Below are 22,751 nucleotides of genomic sequence, written 5' to 3' on the forward strand. Positions count from 1 at the left end.
CTATGTCCAGCCACCAGCTGTGCTGAGTAAGAGGCTGGTGCACCCTACGGGTCCCACTAGCTCTGTGCTTGCCCCACTGGGAAAGCACCACAGCTTCTGCCCATTTGCAAGTGTATCCAAAGTTACCTTATGTCAACCCAATGACCCCAGAGCATGCTCCAAAACTAATCGGGCGCCTAATACAGGCTGCTCTAATCATACCCATCAGTACTTCCAAGTTTGCAAAGTCCAATTTGCAATTTCATGTTAGAGGCAAGAGTGATATTAAAGGACATTGGGCATTTACTAAAGCTGTTAAATGTTTTACTGGTATGTTGCTTTTTATCAGCTGCTAGAATTTGAGATCCATAATACTCATGCTACTAGGATTGCTTTTACAAATTATGGCACATAAGCACTATATTCTGAAAATGATATTTGTGCCTACATTTTTCAAAATTAAATAGACATGTAGAGTTTTCTGGATGTGTAGAATCATAGAATAGCTCGGGTTGGAAAGGACCTTAAGGATCAGCCAGTTCCAACCCCCCAGATAATTTTAAAAAGTCATGTGTGTAAAATAAATTTGCATATTCATTGCAAGGTAAGCTGTTCTCATGTTGAACACCTGTACTGTTTTGGCTGACATGAGTTGAGAAGCCCGTTCTCTAGCCGACCTCTGTTTTCATATATCTATGAGCTGTGGGTCTCTATAGAAAACTGGAGTAACATAACTGTTGATGTATTTTTTATCAATTAAAAATAGAAACTGCCAATTTGATACCTCTTTATCCGCCTTAGACTATGCTGTAGTTTGCGAGGTGCTGTGATTCATACATTAATTTTGGCATGTGTATTAATTTAGACACTGAATATATATATGTTATAATGTAATTAATTATGCATTATCTTTTGCTGACAAATGTACTGTGTACTGTCAGGCAGTAGAAAAACAGCTGAAGATCTGTGGCTTTAAGCGGAATATCGATGTCTTAGTATTGTATCTGGCTGGACAGTAAGTAAAATGTTTCTTCAGCTTTTACTAAAAATGGAGCACGTGGTAAATGGTAACCTTTCATAGATCTTTCCATCTCTGAACATCATTTATATGTGAATTCTCAGTAAATCATATTTATACCTAGTCCATACATGTTGTGCAAGAAGAAATGGTATAGATATATATGGATGTAGATAACAGAACTGCATTCCCAATGAAGTAGTTAAATGCCTCAGCCCTAGACACACAGTCCTCTAGCAACCCAGCATTGCTTGAGGGTCGGTAAGTTCATAGAGTTTTGCGTGAACTTCTACCAAGGGAACAGAGACGTGAAGCTTAATGGGCTGATCTCTACCTGTTCTAACTAGCTTGTAAAGCTGGGTGAAAGACTGTCAAGAAAGCAAACGCAAAAACACAGGACCTGCCCAGTCTGAGAACTGCCAAATTTCTGACCTCCCTGAAGAAATCTGTTGTTGCAATAGCAAAACTCATTGGTAGCACCTTTGAAATTACCTGCATCACTACCATTAAGAATTGAAAGGAGGGCAGGGCAACATGAAGTGAGCACGAGAACACTTGTTTGGAGCTGACAGCACTGATCAGAGAAGTGATCTCCTCAGTGAACTTTATGAAGCAGCTTAAGAGATAGGGCAGGTGAGGAGAATAAACCATGCAAAGTGAAGGAAGGTAAAGCTTTCACGAACCTGTGGGTGATCTAGGTTGATAGAGTGATATGCTGTAGGATGAACATGCTGAGAGGCTACTGTAGAGAGATGGATACATGACAGGACATACTTCAAAGTTTTTGAAAAGCATACTTTGAATTTCTGGCCAGGGCACAATTCCAACTGTTGCATACCTGTCTGCAGCCTCACAACTGTGTCTAGTGTTTGTATTGTTGATATATGTAAAGAACTAATGTAGTTGAATAATTCAGGGACAAGGTTTTAAAAGTCTCCAGGTTTTATGAATAAAAAAAAAAGCGTTACAGGATTTCAGTGATTTAAGTGGAAATTAAGTGCCCTTGAAAGTCTCCATGTGTCCACTGGTATGTCTAAATTCCTTAGCACATCTCTCGATTTACACCATGAAAGAATTTGATGCTCCGTGAAAAGAAAATATGAAGCTTATAGTTACTGTTAAATTATTATAATCTTTATTAACTTTATTATAGAAAGAAGAAAACACAGAAAATCCGAGTAAGGAAGAAATTTAAATAGAAATGTACAAGATGCATCCATATATTTTTTAAACAATATGATAAAATTATTCTAATGCATATGTGTAAAATATTAAGACTATATATATACAATCTTAAGAAGCACATTTTCTGATGTTAAATAATTAAATATATGCCCTCATTGGCTTTGAAATACTTTTTTTGTGTGTGGAATAAAAAAATGAATAAAAAGAAATTACCAGATGGCAGATACAGAAGTGATCTGTCTTTAAACCATCATCTTTCTCAAAATGGTTTAATGGGAAGACAGATCACTTCTGTAGCTGGCTTCTTTGATGACTGGAGAGAACCTATTTCCTTTTATTCTATACCAATTTATATAAACCTTGAATCTCAGCCAATCTCAGTATCAGATCATGCCTCCTTAACTGTTGATTTGACATATATTTCTGTTGGCTAAAGTACGAAGAAAATTAAAAAATAATAATAGAAGTCAATCAAACTAGAGGGAACAAAATTGTGTTTTTAAACCACTGCTGTTAAAGGGACATGAAAAAATTTACTTTTCAACACTGAAAGCTGTCATCCTAAGAAAACTGATTAACTTAGCAGTAGGTAGGAGTAGAGGGCTGGAGGCCAGAAAGTATCAGTTTGTAAGAGACATACAAAGTCTGGAAGGCATACAGAAAGGGACAGGCTCCTTTAGAGGAATTAAACTCTACCTGGGGCAAATTAAATGCCTTAATACCAGGGAAAAAAAGAACAAAACACACACACACACAAAAAAAAAAAAAAAAACAAACCCACAGATCAAGGCTTGGATATAGTAGAGATGAGGCTGTTAAAAGAGAGGAGTAAAGCCAATTAAAATGTAAATCTGTAAACTAAGTGTAGAAATGCAATGACAAAGAATATGAGGAGATTTGGGCTTTGCTATCTGAAAAGTAGTTCAGGGGTGTACAGGTAAAGCTATACAGAAAAAATATATAAAATAGTTCTGTAAGTTCTCTAAAAATATATAAAATAGTTCTGTAAGAGCTCTGGATGTCCCGTCAGCATTCAAGTGATTATCTTTAGTACTTACAGTAATGTACTTGCTTGTGACATAAAATAAACACATAAATATGCGATCAGCATGGAATAATCTGATTGTCAGAAATACGGGAGAATAAAATTACAGCAGATGGACTGTGTGGGGTTTGCTCTTGACTTTTTTTCAAAAACAAGATCAGAAAAAGTGTCCACTCCTCCTTTGTATGTGGTGGGTTTGTTGGAAAAAAAAAAACACATGGGAAAAGAGACTAGGTTTCATAGCTGGAACACAAGCAGATTGAGTTAGGCTGCTAATGTGAGGTTAATTCTTTCCAATGCTATTAAGTCTTTCAGAAACACCCTGGTGCTGCAAGATATTCAAATCAACACAAAGTTTTATTATGTCAATTAAAATTGTAAACATCATCTATAATTATTTGACAGGAAATCAATAATATTTATTTAAAACAACAAAACCCAGCAACAATTAGTGAAATTACTCAGCAGCTCACCCGTATTCTCTGGTTAGTAGGTAATTTATTACTTATAGTACACTAGCAAGCTCAGCTTCAACGTGCTACATACAATTAACCAAAACCCCCTACAAGCAGAGACTACCAGCTTCAGTGAACATGCAGTTTCATGTAAAACAAGACTGCTAATGAGTATGAGGAAATACGAAAGTTTATACAGCAGAGTAAAGGGGTGAAAAAAGATAAAAGATTTCACAGTGTGCATTAATACAAAAAATAAGAAATGCACAGTGATGTGCTAAGTGTCTTTCTTGCATCTCTGGCACTGTGGTTGGAGAATCTGTGTTGTACCTAAGACAGCTCTCTTTTTACATTTGTTGCCCTCTAGGATGCAAAAATCCTCCTCCTGTGTTCTGAAGAGAATTTTAACAAGCTGCAAAGTAGATGAGACTCATACTCCCTGGAAAATAAATGCTGTTATGGAAAAATAATTTATAACTGAGTTCGTTCCAATTTCTTTACCACCTGCTGCTTTGTTATGCTTTCAGGTGTTTATAATGCATACATTGTTTCTCACTTTTACTCTGTGTGTCTTTCCCTGCTATAATTTCTACAGAATTGTTGCTTTTTAGTGTTTGCATAATATTATTTATAAAAAAATTATATATATTTTTTTTTTAAGTCAATAAGCACAATGAATATTAAGAAATTTGTTACTTTATTTTCTTCCACCAGAGGACTAAGAAGTATTCCAAGTCTATCACACTTTCATAGGTTGAGGTACTTGTGGATTAACAACAATAAGGTAATAAAGCATACCTTTAAAAAGCAGAACAATGCATTAACATTCCCTGTTTATTTCATCACAGTTTTCCTAACATAAAATATGATTGTAGTATCTAGCAAATTTAACTGATTTATGTAAGACAGTTTTGAAGAAACCATTGTTTTACATTAGAGTATAAGCTGATTTTTTTTTTTTACATATCTCATTTATAAATCCCATGAATTCAAGGAGCTGAGTTTTTGTGCTAATGTCTTAGCAATAAAAAGACAGATTAGGTACACTTAGAACTATGCTATTGGAAAAGTTGCTTGATACCATACTGATACCTGAGGCCTAGGAGAGCATTTTCCAGTGTAGCTCATAGCAAGTGTTCTCTGCCCACCACAGTGGGCAGCTTTTGGAACAGAATCACAGAATCACAGAATTTCTAGGTTGGAAGAGACCTCAAGATCATCGAGTCCAACCTCTAACCTAACACTAACAGTCCCTGCTAAACCGTATCCCTAACTTTAAGGTATTCTTAAAGAAACTTAGGGTTTTTCTAGTTCTTCAGGAAAGGAGCGGACTGCAGGAAATGCATAGGTCCTTTATTGTGCCCTTCTAGACATGCCTGGCTTGTTTCCTTGCAGGCTGGCAGCTGAGGTGAGACTCCTTTCTGCTGTCACGCACATGAGTGACATAAAACCCTTTCAAATTTGCTCCCACCTGCACACAACAAGTAGCACTGCCATGCTAAGATGGATGCAATGTCTTCTGTCATTATGCAGACTGTAATGTCATCTAAACGTGTTTGAATTAAGAGACTTTGCTGGGCGAGTGACTAGAGTTTGACAATGAGCCACCATAAATTCTGTTATATGGTCCTAAGACAGTTATTCAGACTATGAGCCATACTTTCTCCATCTGTGCAAATCCAGATCATAGCAATTATAAGTACGAGTTCTAAGACAATGCTCTGTAAAAATCTCCAGACACTACATTTTTCAGCCAAGTCTAGAATTATCTCATTTAGAAATCTCCAAATACATATCCAACCTTCCCCATTAGCCACTGGTAATTAAAAAAAAAAAAAGGCTGGAGCCTGCTTTTAAATTTATTATTTTACAGTAGTTTACATGATTTTTACAAAGGGTGCAAGTTCTTAAAGCACCGTAAGTGCTTGCTCAGGTAAATAAGTAGCAATGTGAGCAGCAGGAAAAAAAAAAAAAAAAAAAGCATTCCATGTAATTTAGGAGTGTATGTATATCTGCTGCCCCAGGCTAACATCAATTATATAGCATGTTATGTAGACTTCGTTGAAAGACCTGTGGTTATCCAACTGTTTTCAAAAAAAGCAAAAATATGGATATGTGAAAAGGTTGAACTAAACCCACAGGTATAAGGCTTTCCCTTTTACTTCTAAAGGGCACTAAAGAATAAGGAGAAATGGCCTGATGACTAAGCAGAGATGAACTGGTTGATCAGTAAAATATAAATAAATCTGATTTTTGCATAGGTCTTACTCTCCTACTTATGCTGTAACAAAAATCATTCATTCAATGTTCTGCATAACTTGTGGAAAAAAAAAATATTTTCTGTATAAACTGTGGAGAAGCCACTAAATGGCTGTTCTGAGAAGACTTCAGCTAATAGGGGAAACACATTTTTCTGAACTTCAAAGAGCTAAACACTTTTTAAATTTCCTTTAAGAACACATTGCAACAATTTTATCACAAAAAGTAAACTTAAGATGATCTTAAAACAAACTTGTCAAAGGTAGAGAAGTGCCGCTATATACAATAGGTATGTGTATCATAGTATCATAGAATCATAGAATATCCCGAGTTGGAAGGGACCCATAAGGATCATCAAATCCAACTCCTGGCACTGCACAGGTCTACCCAAAAGTTTAGACCATGTGACTAAGTGCACAGTCCAAACGCTTCTTAAATTCATACAGGCTTGGTGCAGTGACGACATCCCTGGGGAGCCTGTTCCAGTGTGCAACCACCCTCTCGGTGAAGAACCTCTTCCTGATGTCCAGCCTAAACTTCCCCTGCCTCAGCTTAACACTGTTTCCGTGGGTCCTATCACTGGTGTTTACAGAGAATAGGTCACCTGCCTCTTCACTGGCCCTTGTGAGGAAGTTGTAGATTGTGATGAGGTCTCCCTTCAGTAGTGTAGGCCCTACACTACACACGGTACAATAATCATTGTGAAGAATATGATTTTAGTTTCAGAATGCTGTTACAATGGTGAGCTTGCTACCCAATTGTATATACTTTACCTTGCACTCAAGTCAAGACTGATCACTAAAAACTTCTTAGAGTATGCCAGTTTTCAGATAGGCTGCGTTTATACTTCTCCAAAGTTAAATTCAGACTGACATATAGAAGTTTTCCTAACTCTAATTTCAGATCCAAGATTTAACTTTCTTGAAGAAAAACTACTGCTTGACTGAACTATATCTCAATGACAATGAGATCACAGATATATCAGGTACAAATCTTCCCTTTTCATATTATTGGACAGAAACCTATACCTTCGGTTCCATGTATTGGCATTCAAATTTTTAACAGTGGACTACAGCCAGTAACTTAATGGTTGAAAGCTCCCATGTATGAGTAAATGTTAATTATTTTCTTCCAATGTACTTGAGTGGCTGTAACTAATAGCCAATATCAAGTTTATGCTGGTCTATGGGAATGAAATATCATTCACTTTAATGTCAGGCAATTGTAAAATATTTTTGATCTAGCATGACCATATTTTATATTCAAGATGGATATGCAAAGTTCTTTTTACATGTGGTGATTTGTAGTCCTCTTGCTGACCAGGCACTGCATAAGCTGATAAAACCTTCTGGGAGCCATTTATGTTTACGTGATGAAAAACTGATTGCAGTGCTAACAGACTTAGCATGAAAATAAAAGAACAATAAATTAATGAGATGTCCCACTTCTAATGCAGGTTAAGGTTCTGCAGTTTCTTTATGATGCAGTTATACTTACAATCAGAAGTATTTTGCAAAGTTACTGCAAAACCATTTTATTCTAAAATTCAAACTTTATCCTATCCATCTATTTAATTTTTGCTTGCTTGTATAGATTAAAGTATCTATTTCAGACCAGTGAATTTCTAAATGAAAAGCCCAAAACATAGTAATAAACCTGTGTATTTTAGATGTTCTAAATGCTAATATTTTACTCTTCTCAGTCCCTATAAACTGTTCAGATAATAAATGATGTTGATTAGTTCTTGTGAGATTTTGAGAAAAATGAATGTTTGAAAAAAACATTGAATGAAAGACATGAGAGACATTACAGTAGATACCAACATATGTGCTATCAGAAGGGCAGGTGTCATCAGCAGAGAAATGTGGATGAGAAAAAATTATGTAGAAATTGGAAAATGAGATGTCTAAACCTGATGTGGTGTGACGATGTGAATATATAGTCTGTGTCAGCAACAACAGTTATTTGGAATAACTTTTTAAATACATTTATAATAACTTGAACTATTTTCTACAGCATATGCAATGCATTGCTTGTAAGGCAAATGTAATATTAGCTAAGGATAAAAGGAAGCAAAGAGGAATTAATCAAAGATCACTGGGACATCGGAGGAAGGAAGGGATACAGGAAGGGAGGAAGAAGGCAGTTGATGTTGATTTGTTGAGGCAAGAGTGATGGAGACAAATGGAAAGAACTGGAGCAAAAAAAAAAAACAACAGTGAGGCATATGTTTAATGATGTGACTAGAAAGACAGAAGAGATATTGAAATCTCTGATAGTGTTTGTTTTTTTTTTTCCCCTCTTTTTTTTTTTTTCTATTCTCATGCAAGGTGTTATAAATATGCAGACCTAGGTGGACAACTAGAATGTCAGATATAGTGTGCAACATAAAATAATTATTTAATAAATACAATGAAATATGTTGAAAATATTTATTTTTCATTTCATTTCATTTCATTTCAGGTGCTCTGAAACACTTGTGCGCACTACAGATTCTGTTGCTTCATAACAACCAGTTAAAACAACTTGGCAAAACAGTGAAGGAATTAAAAGGAATAATAAGCCTGCAGACCCTAAGTAATACCTTATTTCTATTTTGAAGAACACAAGTAGTAGTTTTTTAGTGTATCTTCTCATGATGTTTCTTGTCCATTTCTGCATCATTTGCCAATAGCTTTTGAAGCTAATTATCAATTTCAACCAAATGTGACCGAAGAAAGAGATCTGTAAAGCATGACAATTCCACAGAGAGTACTACTACTACAGAAAAAACTGTTCAGTGAGTTCAAAAGTTAACTGCTTTTGGCTGTTGGCTAGCCAGTCTCTGAGATGAGTAGTGTGGAGGCAGTCAAAGCATTTTGTAAGGGAACATGGGAGTACACTGCTCACGGAGGTGAAGGGAGATGAGAAACTGATGTTATTGCTGTTGAGAGTGTGAGGAAGGTTATAGAACCCAAATTCCTGTCTTGTTAATTACATTGCTTGGATAACTTATATTCTACATCTTTTTGGTAGAATCTATGGATTTCCAGAGTCTAAGATATTAGTCTTTAGATATTAAGTATAATAGTATCTGTGGTATAATTTTTGGTGTACTGATTGGAAATAAAAGTCGTGTAGGATCTGAAATTTGAAATTAAACGATACAAGACAGTGCTTTCACTACTGAGTTACACTGTAAGGAGCAGCCTTCAGGGAAGTAGGATTATATGCTATTAACCTGTTGAAAATGTGAATGTAAACAGTGTTTTTTTTCATGGTTTCTAAATGAACGTTGTCTTTGGACATGCCAAACTCTCAGTACTTTGAGAAAACAGGAAATTAGTTTCATGTCTTATCACAGTTAATGGAGGCGAGCGTCATCAAACCATACCTCTTTATGCATTCAAATATTGAATTTTTGAGTGCAGGAAAGGAAAAATGGCTTGAAAATTATACTTTTAATTGAACTTGATGTTGGTCTAAAATTCACAAACAAATCAAGTGTTTAGGAAGACAATATGCCAGCAAAATCATTATTATTTTTTTTGTTATGGGCAAAACTGAAAAATAGTCCATGTAAGAATGCAGTTTGAAGTGATTAGGCAAAGTCTGGACAGACATCCTATGTATGAATGGTGCTGTCAGTTGAATTTAATGTTATAGCTCTGCCAATTAATATGTTGCTTCATAAAGCACAGCGAGTTTGTTGTGCTTTTTGCAGTTGTCTATGGGAAATAAAGAGAAATAGTTAAAGTACTGCTGAGTTATTATGAGTGGCAGTCACAAAGACACCATGAAAACTGGATGGATATTGAACTGGTCACTGCTATGGAAAAGCAATTATTTAAAAGTACTATCAAACAGAATACATAGAGTAAGCCGGTCTGCCCTGATTAAAATGTTATTCAGTTCAAAGATATGAGAGTAAATGCAAACCATTGGAAGAAACTTAATAATCTGCTTTACAGTCATTCCTTGCTAAGCTTTCAAAAATTTGTCAGTGCCTTTGCTTCAAAGAAATTAGATAGTACTGAGTTCTCAGATTAACAGTACTACATTAGCTTAATTAAATACATTATCATACATGTATTTGAAGTAAATGACAGCAATAAATGAACAAAATAAATTTTGAAAGCGATATCCTACATATCGTATTACTGTAGCATTTATCTGCCTGTCTGCAGAGTTCAGAAACGTGAGATGGGTGCCGCATTTGGGCTGTGTATCTTTCAAAAGGCCTGTGCCCATATTTAGCTTTATAAAATAAAAACTGTTTTGGAAATGGGAAGGTTCTCACTGTTGTGAGGTAGATCTTTTTGAGATTTATTTATTTATGTATTTGTTTATTTATTTATTTATTTATTAGCTGGAAAATTTGATAAAAAAAGTAAAACAACTTGCAAACCTTCAATAGAACTTCCAGAAAATTAATATTTAATTATTGTGTAGCACTGGTGGACATTAGAATTGTTAAAATGGGGCAGTCTAATACGCTGTTATTGGGCACTTCAGAAGCAACATTCAGCTACCAGAATGTTGCATTTCTCTTTCTTAAGGCTCTCGTGATTTTTAGCCACTGCACTGCAATGGAGTTGAAGCATAACAGTATTCTTCATCACACAGTTAGGGAAGACAGTCAGCTTCTAAAGATTTACTGGATAGGTTGTTCAAAACTGCAGCCTTTTGGGAGATACAGAGGGATTCTTTATGGGCTCACCTTGTGCTCCCATCTCTGCTTTGGAATCCAAGATTTTTGTTATGTACTCTGTAAATTGCCTCAGCTGATTTATTATCCACAACTGATAACATCTTGCTGCCAGTCCTCAGAAAACTTGTTTTGTTCTTCACTGTGTTTCTACCACAATAGTTCCTTTCTGCCCCGTGTGGGACAGGCACACTGTTTTCCTACAGTCTCAGTTGAGAAAACAGACAAAACTGTGGAGGAAGAAAGTATTATCCCTAATTTGTAGAATGAAAATTACATGACTTTGACTAGAAAGTAGATAGCAGAGCCCAAAATTGATCCCAGATGTTTTGTAAAATAAGACCATCTTGATCCATACAATGGCTGGATTTATTTTAAGAACAAGCAGCAGAAAAATTTGTATAGTATAAAAAAAAAACACCAGTCAGTACTGGGGAGGAGGGATGTGCTCCAAGTAGCATCCAGGTTCAGAAGGACTTAGTATCAACCCCTCTTTGTGTCTTGGAAAAATCTCTCTTGAATTGCCATTCCATTCCAGTACTACTTGAAACACAAAACTTACTAGCTTTTAGAGAAATTTCTGAACCATTTTTCTGTCTGGAATGCTATTACATATTGTCTTGACTCAAAAACAGACTTATCAGACATCTACCTAATGTTATTTCAAATTAACACCACCTAGAAAAAATGGCTGCGCACTACTGTGTTCAATAAAAATGTAACTTTCTTTTGCTGCCACCTTGTGGCTTTTTTACTACTTCCATATACAATGATTTTGTTGAAAAGTCATTAAAGAATTAAAAATTTTAATTTCTTCTCTCTATACATGAACAGACATTTTCTGCATAAAAGATGTCAATTCCTCTTTCCAGACAGACTGAGCCCTCAAAACAGTCGGGCAGTACCATCAAACACAGAGCCCTCTTTGGCAGTCAAACCATCCTGAAGAATAAAAAATGACACCCATTCTCAAAGCTGTGTAGAATATTTCCAGATTTCTTTCTTCTTTTAGTGTCCCTGAAATATCAGAACCCTTATTTGTGTCTGTAATGCCACCTTTCCCTACATGCAGAAATTACATAAATGAGAGGATTTTTTGTCTTATAATGAATATTAGCCACAGCCTCTCCTCCAACAGAACAGTGTAGAAGATGTCAAAATTATTAACTTTAAAAGATTTTTTTTTGCCTGCTCTGATCTTAAGGTAGAAACCTTCTGATTATTTTTACTTTACTGTCCAACTGGAATAGTATTTGTGTAAGGAGAATGCAGCATTATTATGTTTTTAATTTTGAAAACAAACAAACAAAACACTTTTTTTTTCCTGTTTTCTGATTTGGGAATGAGCCAATTTCTTCTTTAATCAACCTCAGATATCATTTGCATGAACCAAACCAAACCTGGCATGTAAGCTAGGTGAATGTTCCACATCTGTACAAAGCAGCAGCACAGGGCTGATACCTGCCTCTGTGGTGCAATTTTAGTCAAGTTGCTAATGGGCTTTCGAAGCTTAGGGCCTCGCCTCTTAATGAAAGTTGGTGGCATCCAGGTTCCAGGAGCTTAGGCCCTTTTAAACATTTTAGTCTTTAGGTTTCTGAGTTTTCAAAAACTCGTCTTCCATTGGTACATCAGAAAACTGAGTGTCTACATTTTATATTGCATCTGTAATGTTAAATTGCAATCTGTAATTGCAATCTGTAAGATGCAATATAACTTTATATCAGCTCTGACAAAGCCTTTGGAATCCTGAAGCTCATCTTTTTGCAATTAACTCTCTCCCTCCCTTCAAATTTTGTCTTATCTTTAAGCCATCACACCTAAAAGACTACTACAATTTAAAATAGGCATCACCTAACAATACACAATAAAATCAAAGGCAAGTACTTAGTGGTTTTGTCTGTAAGTTGTAAAAAACACAAAAAAGCTTCAAAGGCTCATTGTGCATAATGGCACCTTTATTTGGTTCTTGCCTGTGGTATTTTGCATCCTGTGCAATAAGCCACTTCTTGCAGTCTGTGCTCAGCTGAGTAATTTTGTCTGTGTAAAGAAACTGCTTTATTTACCTACTATAAAAATAATTTGAATTAATACTATTTTGTACAAAATTTTTGGCAACTATTATTATTTAATTTCCCCATCTTGCTAAGTTTGTTGTTTTTCTTTTATTCTTTTGTTGGTGGTGTTGGTGCTGTTTATTTTGTATATATTTTGCAGACTTATTCCATAACCCTCTCGCACATGATCCAGACTACCGCCTTTACGTGATACACTTCCTTCCTTCAGTACAGCTGCTTGACAGGAAATGTAAGAATCGCTTTTCTTTTTTCACAGAGATTGTTGCTTTTGATTTTAATCCATTTGGAAAAAATAGGTGAATCAATTTCTTCAAGTTTTTTATATGCATTTATTGATACAGGAAAAGATCTGATGAACTGGTAGCTATTTTGTGCAAGGTTTTTCATGCAAATTGGCATAAACAGTTGTATGGCATAAACAGTTTACTTTGTCAAACATTTTTGATTTCTGTCTTTTTCTAGTTGTCTTACGTATATTTATCCTGTAGTTGGTCTGTATATTTGGGGGTAAGAGATAAAAGCCATAGTTAAGAAACACCTACGTACATTTTGTATGCATATGAACCTGTACATGAGTATATCTACATACACCTACCTACCAGGAGTTGGACTCAGTGATCCTTGTGGGTCCCTTCCCACTCCAGATATTCTATAATTCTATATGAATTCTATGTGCATTCAGACTAATATATTTACAAGTGATCCTGTGTACTTAGATATGGATAATATTCTCAGGTGTCTGTACGCTTCTGTACAGTTTAAATGCTTACGTGCGCATTTCCTGATAAGATCCATACTGACCAAGCTGTCAAATATAAATCTTCATGAATCATCAGATCTTTCACAGCTGTACATGCTACTGAAAAAATAATGATCCTGAGAACAGACAGATGATAAATCAATGAACATGACAGTGGAGCCAGGAACTTAGCTTTGTGATTTTGTCTTCGGTGTTGGGAGAGCCATGTGGTTCACTGGGAAGCACTGTGAGAGGTGTTGATTCGTACCCCAGCTATTCCTCATAAAAAACAATGAGGAGAAACAACAACATCGTCTTGAAAACCTGCTCCCAGTCTCTAGGAGAAACAGGATGCAGGACTTGAGATGGCAACCACATTACTTTCTGCATGGGCTGGCAGGTTGCACAGCTCCATCATAAACGAAAACTGGTGGGTGGGACACCGTATGTGTCAGGGGTTAGTGAGCTGCTGGATTTGACCATAGCCATTTGTCTACACATTCATCTTGTACACTGGTAACTGTACCTCCAGTCTCTTCGATATTTGGGCTGGTGTTACACCTGTGCTTAGCACTTCCATCAGACAATTTTACTATGATCATTTTTGGCTAGGGTGGGGTGACTGCAGGTAAACCTGCTGGAAAATACATATGGCATTTACAGTTCTGGAAACATTTCCATAAAACTTCGTGGACTTCTCTCTTCAATACACCCATACTGTAATTAGTCTTGGATTAGGATTTGAGGCATTAATTTGTACCAAGCCATTCCCTGGACTTTCTGTTTAGTGAACTATTCCTTTAACGTTACAAAGACTGTACTGTTAAATAAAATGTTCCCTTTTTTGTGTTAAATGGAAAATGTTCTGGCTGCGGAACATTCCCACAGCTCTGTCCTGGCTGTCTGCTTTACACAGGACACATGGTCATACTTCTGTTACCTCCAGGCATGGCTACTGCAGTTCCTTTCTAATTAGTCCCCCAGACACCACGACTTAAAAATTCCCCAGAATTCAAAATGTTTCTGCCAGAGTTATGCTCTAAACCTGCAGCTCACTTCTATTTCCTATCTGAAGTGCTGGATTAGCATGCAGTTTAAATCATGAAAGTTAAAATCCCCTATTTGACTTAGGGTCTCAATCTCTTTCTTTAAACTGTAAAGTTACTTTTTAAGTAAAGTGCAAAACAAGAAAACATGAAGCGTTTCTTTGGATTGCGGTCCTACAGTTTTCTCTGTAACTGAGGGATGGGAATTGAACTGATTTTGAAGCAGGATTTGTTTTCACTATTCATACAGAAGCTTCCAAGTCTTTAGTAACTTCTACAGTAGGTCTCATTTAAATGGTAATGAAGAGACTTGCTTTCTAGTTTCTTGGTTTAAAATGCCTGATCCTACTGCATCCGAAACAAATACTTGATTTTATTTGACAGGGCTTCACTGCAGAGCCATAGGAAGTATCACTCCACAGTCCCATTCTGAATCATGGTGAAATCATGCAGTTACAGTGCAATTGTTGTCAAACTCTGTACAAAATAATGGGAATCGCCTTCTGCATGCACATAGTTGATACCAGACTTTTAAGTTGATAGAAATAGTATTTTTTTAATATCCCTTTTAACAGCAGTTACACAAAGAGAAAGGGAGTCAGCATTTCATCTTTATAGCTGTGAGCTGTCTTGTGTTATGGAGTCAATAGCTTTTGGAAAGAGAGTAAATACACCGCTGGGGACTGCCATGGGAGGCAGCAGAGGTGCTCAACCAGCCAGAAGACTGATGATGGCCCCAGGTAATAAAAAATTTATAATAAAAAAAAATGAGAGCATACACTTTTGAGTGATTTGAATTAGAAGAAAAGTTATTTTCATTCTTTACAACTTTAAAGTTCTTTACATTCATCTGATAAAAAGTTGTTGTCTTTAGTAGTAAAATATAAATGCATCAGGAACTCAACCAAACTGCTTCAAGTCAGGAGCACTGGTGGCAACAGCCAACAAATGATTCCTTTGCCTGTGTCTATTGTGACAAATACGCTTTTGCCACTCCCTGTAGTTACAGAACTGTTTTTAAGATAGCTGAACAAACAGCATTTTTTTCAATATGTATCTTTCTGTTTTGTTGTTGTTTGTTTGTTTTTGCCTTTTTTTTTTTTAACTTTTGTTTAGTTAAAACATTTTAATATACTACTATGCTGACTTGGTGATCAACATCATAGAGTTTTGATGCCCTCTAGTGCTTTTATAAAATAATCTCTTGAAGAATTTATTTCCTCCTAGTGATGTTAATTTTGCATATCTTGCCTAGTTTTGTAAGCAGAGTCCTGTTTATGTTTTCCAAGCTAAGACTGTTTTAATGATGTCTGGTAATAGAATATAAAGTAATTTTTAAAGAGTCCTGAAAACATTCACAGCTGTAAGACTGTGTAAGGTCCTGGCACAAGAAAGCAGGTGAGTACCATCCATAACCTTGTGACTTGTATCATGGGACCTTTCAGAACAGACCTTGGATTTCCACACAATACTGTCTGTCTTCTGTGAAAGAAGAAAAAAAAAAAGCACAGAAATGTTTATCTAGGGAAAATAAAATATGACAACTACATAAGCTTAAAAAGAACTAGGTATTTGTTTCTGCAGTAATTGAATAAAAGATGATATTACACATTTCAAATCTTTTGCTGGTTTTTAGTTAATTTGAACTAAAAAGTATTTTAGGATCAGGATGGTAATCCTCAGCTAATCAAACTGCTGTGTAGACATTACTGTCTTAATTTGAACTTTTTCTTACAGATTGTGAATTTGGAAATCACACAAATAAGTATGTATTTTTTTCTATACTTTTTTGTTTCTTTTTCTTTTGTATTTCAGAAACATTTAATTATTTTCCTCTTCCTGTACATAAAATAAACCCTAACAGAAGAAAAAAAAAACAGTAAAAATAATCTTTCAAAATTTTTTCTGGTCTTTTGTATTTAACATAGTTATAACTCTGCATTATTCTGATATGGCAGCCTACTCACTGCTGTTTTAAATTTAATATTGAAAGATATTCCAGGTATATAAAAATGCTATTTATTTATAAGATCAAATACCGATTGCTAGAAAAAGCGTGCCTGAAGCATTACTGCATCAGAATAGCTGTTCTGTCTTGTGGCATTAACAACTTTCTCCTGGCTGGCTGTCCAGTAATACACACAGTCTGGAAAATATTACTTACCTGTAGAAGGATTTTTATTATTTTTAGTCTATAGTTGATGTTATATTTCAACATCATAGAAATAAATGTAAAACTCACTTCTGTTATCTCTGTGCCTAGACTGAGGCAGTATAATGGCCGCATTTTAATGCAATGAAATTTTAAAATGCTATCTTTATAAGGCATATTTACAATCTTAAGATATCAGGTTTGTTTATACTTTCTGGTTTCATACATCAAAATATTTGTAAGATGTATTAAAGGAAATAAAAAAGCCTACACATAGAATTCATAGCTTCATGCAGTCATAGAATTTTTTAGGTTGGAAAAGACCACTAAGATCGTCTAGTCCAACCTTTAACCTAGTACTGCCAAGTCCACCACATCTACACGTTTTTTGAAGACCTCCACGAATGGTGACTCAACTACTTCCCTGGGCAGATTATTCTAATACTTCACAACCCTTTCAGTGAAGAAATTTCTCCTAATAGCCAACCTAAACCTCCCCTGTTGCAACTTAAGGCCATTTCCCCTCATCTTAACACTTGGTGCATGGGAGAAGAGCCCAATCCTCACCTCACTATAGCCTCCTTTAAGGTAGAGTGTGATAAAGTCTCCCCTGAGCCTCCTTTTTTCCAGGCTAAACAACCCCAGTTCCCTCAGCTGCTCTTCATAAGCCTTGTAGCTTCTAGACCTTTCAACAGCTTTGTTGCCCTTCTTTGGACACGATTTCCCTTCTTTAGACAGTATGATGATTTCCTTTAACAACTTGATTTTGTATACCTAATTACTTTGAGTACAGCTCTTTACAATCAGCCTAATTTATGTTCAAAAATTATTTCCTGCTTTCAGTGGAGTTAGTTGTCCTCATAGATACGATGTACAGTTTCCTCTCCATCTTACTTATGTAGATGCTTAGGCTTTACAAGGTACCTGAGTATTTAACAAAGTGCTATACTCAGTGGGAATAGTCACATGATTTCTGTTAGGTATGTGTTACTACAGCTACACATTTGTGAAATAAGTTCTTACAAAATCAGTTTTTAATACTGCATCTGAGTCTAAATTTTTTTGGTCTAACATGAAGCCTGTGTCAATTCTGAACTGATGTTGCAAGTCTGCTGCTTCTCTCTCCCAGACTGCAGCTGTGGCGGGATACCTGAACAACACAAGTTCTTGGTGTTCTGTGTTCACTGTTCTGGATTCATTTGCATGGTGGCTATTTAAAAGACCCATGCTGAAATAAAACTTGCATTTGCATTAATGGATATCATATCACTATGAAATCATAAAATACACAGTTAGTTTCATGATTTACACTTCTAAGAATCAGAACATGAAAATGTACAACAATTATACTTTTCATGAAAAAGAAGCACTGAAAACAAAATAGCAAATTCAAGTCTGCCTTAAATGTATTTTAAATAATTTATTGCATGCTTTTTTTTCCTTAGAGTCCTGTGATTCTGAACTTCTCTAGTTTTGTTTTGCTTTTTAAAAATTTGGTGACAGAAGGAAACCTTCCAAAATTAATTTTTTTTTAATCCTCGCTGTTAGTATCATCGTGACTTCTACCTTCATTTTCTACACAAAGTGTGCTTAGTAAGTTAGCTCCAAATGAGTTTGGAAACATTGAGATAATTTACATTTGATTTGTTCTTTTTGCAGAGTTCCATTTGAGAACCCTGAAGACGCTGTTTTACTACGAGCAATGACAAGATCTGTAATGGTATTTTCCTCTCTTGACTGGAACAAAGTATCCACCTGTCGAGAAAGACGTCTTGAAAACAAAGCAGAAGATTCCCCTGAGAAGCTGACAATCCAATTCAGATGACTGCTTTCTTGCTTAAGAAAAAAGTCACTCCTCTGGTCTAGAGCAGATATAAACTTCTTACATCAGTTAATATCTCTATAACAGAAGTACACCAAACCCCACATCCAATTAAATGAACTTCCAGCAACAAAAAGTATTAGTGTAACATTCCTTTTATTATCAAATACATGTATATTATGTGGAGAGTCACGAAATAAAGAAATCAAATGATAAATAGTGGCAATGTTACAATAAAAGATGTTTGAAATGCAATTCTTACCACGCCTCTGTCTGTTACCACAAATTATTAAAGCCAAAATAGAAGCCAATTTTTTAAGAAATTAAGGATGAATTACTTTATTCTTTACCATTTCTACTGGCTAATATTGACTTACTATGTTCACTACTAGTAATTTGGGTTCCTCCGTCAAAATAGATATCAGATAAACCTCATTAAGCTTTTCTAATTTCTTAGAGGAGTTGAAGTTCCAATTTGCTGATTTGTGAGCTGCATGAATTCACCAAAAGTTCTTAGTTTTATGAGGATGCTGCGTTGGGTCTCACTGCTGTGGAGCCAGGAGCTCTTAAGTGCTGAAATCTGGCTCTTGTCTCTGGCTGCTCATATTCCCCCAGGATGCGGGCCTCTATTTAGCAGTCCTTGTGGAGACGGGGCATATCACATGAAGTGCACTGGTCCCAGCCTGCTGCCAGTGCTGTAGCAATACACCTGATGCTTTTGGCTTCTCTAGGCAGTTACCACAAAGGGAGCCAGCAGGCAATGTGTATGCAGATGTAAAGTAATACATTTCCTCACATCTTTCCTTCTCCATTCTGCCAAAGGCTTACTTTCAGTCAATGCTATCTGACATATCAAAGCCCTTCTTCAGCCCGGGGCTTGTCTTCTGAGTTCCTTTTTTTTTTTTTGTCCTCAGCTAGCACTGAGTCACGAAGCAGTCTAGGCTGGCAGGGATCTGTGGGTCCAACCCCTGTTGAAAGCAGGGCCTGACATTAGGTTATCCAGCATCCTGTCAAGACAAGTCAAATATTTCCAGGGAGGGTGAGACCACCACTTCTTGGCAACCTCTGGCAGTGTTTGTTTAATTGCAATCCCGAGCAACTTTCTCATATCCAGATGGAATTCTGCCTGCAACAACGTGGGCCTGTTGGCTCTTGTCCCGTCATTGTGCATCTCCATCAAGATGGTTCATCATCTCTGTAGCTACCTCTAGGTGTTATAAGATTATATCTCTCCAAGTCGTCCTTTCTCTGGAGTTGAACAAACTCCTCCAGCTCTCAGATAACCACGATGGCACACTAGCTGGAAGCTCTCTTGTTTTTTAATGTCTCTCTTGGTCCAGGTTGACCAAAACTGGACACAGTATTCCAGGTGTGGCCTAACAAGTGCCAAGTCAGGTGGAATAATTACACCCTCGGCCTGCTGACTATACTTTTGTCTTTACCTTCAGTGCTGCCAGGGCATACTGCTGGCTCAGGGGCAGCTTGCTGCCCGCCAGGACTTCCAGGTGCTTTTCAACAGACCCAGACAAATCCCAGCCTGTACCGCTGCTTGATATTATTCCATCCCAGATACAGGACTTCATCCTTTGTTAAACCTTGTAATTCCTTTCACCTTTTTGATGTTAGATTCCTTCCTTTTTGATTTCAGCTTCCTTATTTTTCTTGCTTAAAGCTGTATGCATTTTCTAAATGCCCTTAAATCATCCTCATCTCTGAGATTTTAAAAGGTAGATCAACACCTTGGTAGGTTTCAAGAACGTTTAATTTCTCAAATAGAGTAAGTTTACAGAGAAGCTAGATCAAATAATCCCTAGATTGTCTGGGTCTTTTGAACTCTTACAGCTGGCTGTGCTCACAGAGGTAGTCTGCAATGTAATAACTTCATAGCAGCAATTTCACAATCCCAGAATCTGTAGATTCACATCAGATTTCACATGTCATAATTGACACGGAAAAGGCTGAATTTAATGTTTTCTCTGAAAGCAGACTGCACCCCACATGGAAATGGGAGCTCAGTTAGTAAGCAATGTCACTTCAGAGTAAATTTCATTGATTTCAAAGTTTTGGATCAAATCAGAGGCACAGTATTTCTGGCCTGCAGTATTTCTTTTGTCCCTATCTTCTTTTGCTTAAAGAAAAATCAAAGTGAAATTTCCTATTTTAAAGTTTTCTGCTTAGAAAATTCTGGAATGCAAAACATGAATTTTATTATAGAACCTTTTTTAACAACTAACAACTTCATTTTCCCCAAAGAATATAGATTTTGAAAACAACAACAAAAAAACATTTCACATGAGTAAATCTTAAAGGATTTTAACTGTACTTCTTGTAATCTTCTTGAGCATACAGATGGGCTCAGAGATGACTGAGTTACTTTACAGTTATATGGTCTTTGATGGTGAAAAGTCCAACAAAACCTCTAGAGTTTTGGCCCTCTCACTGTTGCACACAAATGTCCCAGGAATACAGAGTAAAAAAGCAAACAAAACATCCTATCATGGCATCCAGAAGCCCTTCATTGTAGTATTTGCTGCTTGTTCACACCTGTAGTTTGTAAGTGTTGGATGCTGTCAAGCAAACCACAAGTCAGTAGAAATACTGATTGTCAAATCAACCTTACTCACTAAGCAGGGCTTTCCATTACACTCCTCCATGTGAGCTTTGTAAAAAGGTCTGTGTTTTACAGTCATTAGTGAAAAGGCACGTTTGCTACTTATGTACATGTACAAAGTACTCAAATTACAAAAGTAATTTCAAATTTTGCTGAAAATTTCCCTTCATTAGATGAAGAAAATCCTTGAATATCTAACTGCACCACAGAATCACAGAATCACAGAATTGTCTAGGTTGGAAGAGACCTCAAGATTATCGAGTCCAACCTCTGACCTAACACTAACAAGTCCTCCACTAAAACAGGTCACTAAGTTCAACATCTAAACGTCTTTTAAAGACCTCCAGGGATGGTGACTCCACCACTTTCCTGGGCAGCCCATTCCAATGCCTCACAACCCTCTCGGTAAAGAAGTTTTTCCTAATATCCAACCTAAAACACCCCTGGTGCAACTTTAGGCCGTTCCCCCTTGTCCTGTCACCAGGCATGTGGGAGAATAGACCAACACCCACATCGTTACAGCCTCCTTTAATGTACTTATAAAGAGCAATAAGGTCACCCCTGAGCCTCGTTTTCTCTAGGCTGAACAAACCCAGCTCCCTCAGCCGCTCCTTGTAGGACTTGTTCTCCAGACCCCTCAACAGCTTCGTCGCCCTTCTCTGAACTCCCTCAAGCACCTCGATGTCCTTCTTGTAGCGAGGGGCCCAAAACTGAACACAGTACTTGAGGTGCGGCCTCACCAGAGCCAAGTACAGGGGGACAATCACTTCCCTAGACCTGCTGGTCACACTGCTTCTTATACCAGCCAGGATGCTGTTGGCTTGGCCACCTGAGCACACTGCTGGCTCATATTCAGCCGACTATCAACCAATACTCCTAGGTCCTTCTCCGCCTGGCAGCTTTCCAACCACTCATCTCCCAGTCTGTAGCTCTGCTTGGGGTTATTGTGCCCCAGGTGCAGGACCCAGCACTTGGCCTTGTTGAACTTCATACAGTTGACCTCAGCCCATCAGTGCAGCCTATCCAGATCCTCCTGCAGAGCCTTCCTACCCTCGAGCAGATCGACACATGCACCTAGCTTGGTGTCATCTGCGAACTTCCTGAGGGTGCACTCGATCCCCTCATCCAGATCACCGATAAAGATATTAAAGAGGACCGGCCCCAGTACCACGATCGAGAAGATTTCCTTCTTGAAGAGTGCCCAGCCTTCCTGGACTCCTCTGCCCTTCAGAACCGCCTCCCAAGGGACTCTACCAAGCAGCGTCCTGAACAGTTCAAAGTCGGCCCTCCGGAAGTCCAATACAGCGGTTTTACTGGTCCCCTTCCTGGCTCCTCCAAGAACGGAGAACTCTACCATTTCATGGTCACTCTGCCCAAGACAGTTTCCAACCACCACATCTCCCACCAGTCCTTCTCTGTTTGTGAAGAGAAGGTCTAACGTGGCACCTCCCCTGGTAGGCTCACTAACCAGCTGTGTCAGGAAGCTATCTTCCACGCTCTCCAGATACCTCCTAGACTGCTTTCTCTGGGCTGTGTTGTGCTTCCAGAGTATATCTGGGAAGTTGAAGTCCTCCACAAGAACAAGCACTGACGATTTCACAACTTTTGTCAGCTGCCTGTAGAACTCCTCATCAGTCTCCTCATCCTGGTTCAGTGGTCTGTAACAGACCCCCACCAG

The 22,751-nt window shown here is 37.2% G+C and overlaps 1 protein-coding gene across 1 annotated transcript; it reads left to right on the forward strand.

Moving 5' to 3' along the window:
- Positions 1 to 863: 863 nt before the first annotated feature.
- On the forward strand, positions 864 to 18,754 carry LRRC72 (leucine rich repeat containing 72; the record flags this gene model as incomplete). The annotated part of the gene is made up of 8 exons (XM_068674100.1): positions 864 to 994; positions 4,397 to 4,466; positions 6,845 to 6,926; positions 8,405 to 8,518; positions 12,843 to 12,932; positions 15,064 to 15,228; positions 16,226 to 16,253; positions 18,300 to 18,754. Coding segments are annotated over 8 exons (846 nt in total), but the record flags the coding sequence as incomplete, so codon positions are not given.
- Positions 18,755 to 22,751: the final 3,997 nt, after the last annotated feature.

This window comes from Anas acuta, chromosome 2 (genome assembly GCF_963932015.1).
Source record: "Anas acuta chromosome 2, bAnaAcu1.1, whole genome shotgun sequence".
In the NCBI taxonomy this organism is placed as follows: Eukaryota; Metazoa; Chordata; class Aves; order Anseriformes; family Anatidae; genus Anas; species Anas acuta.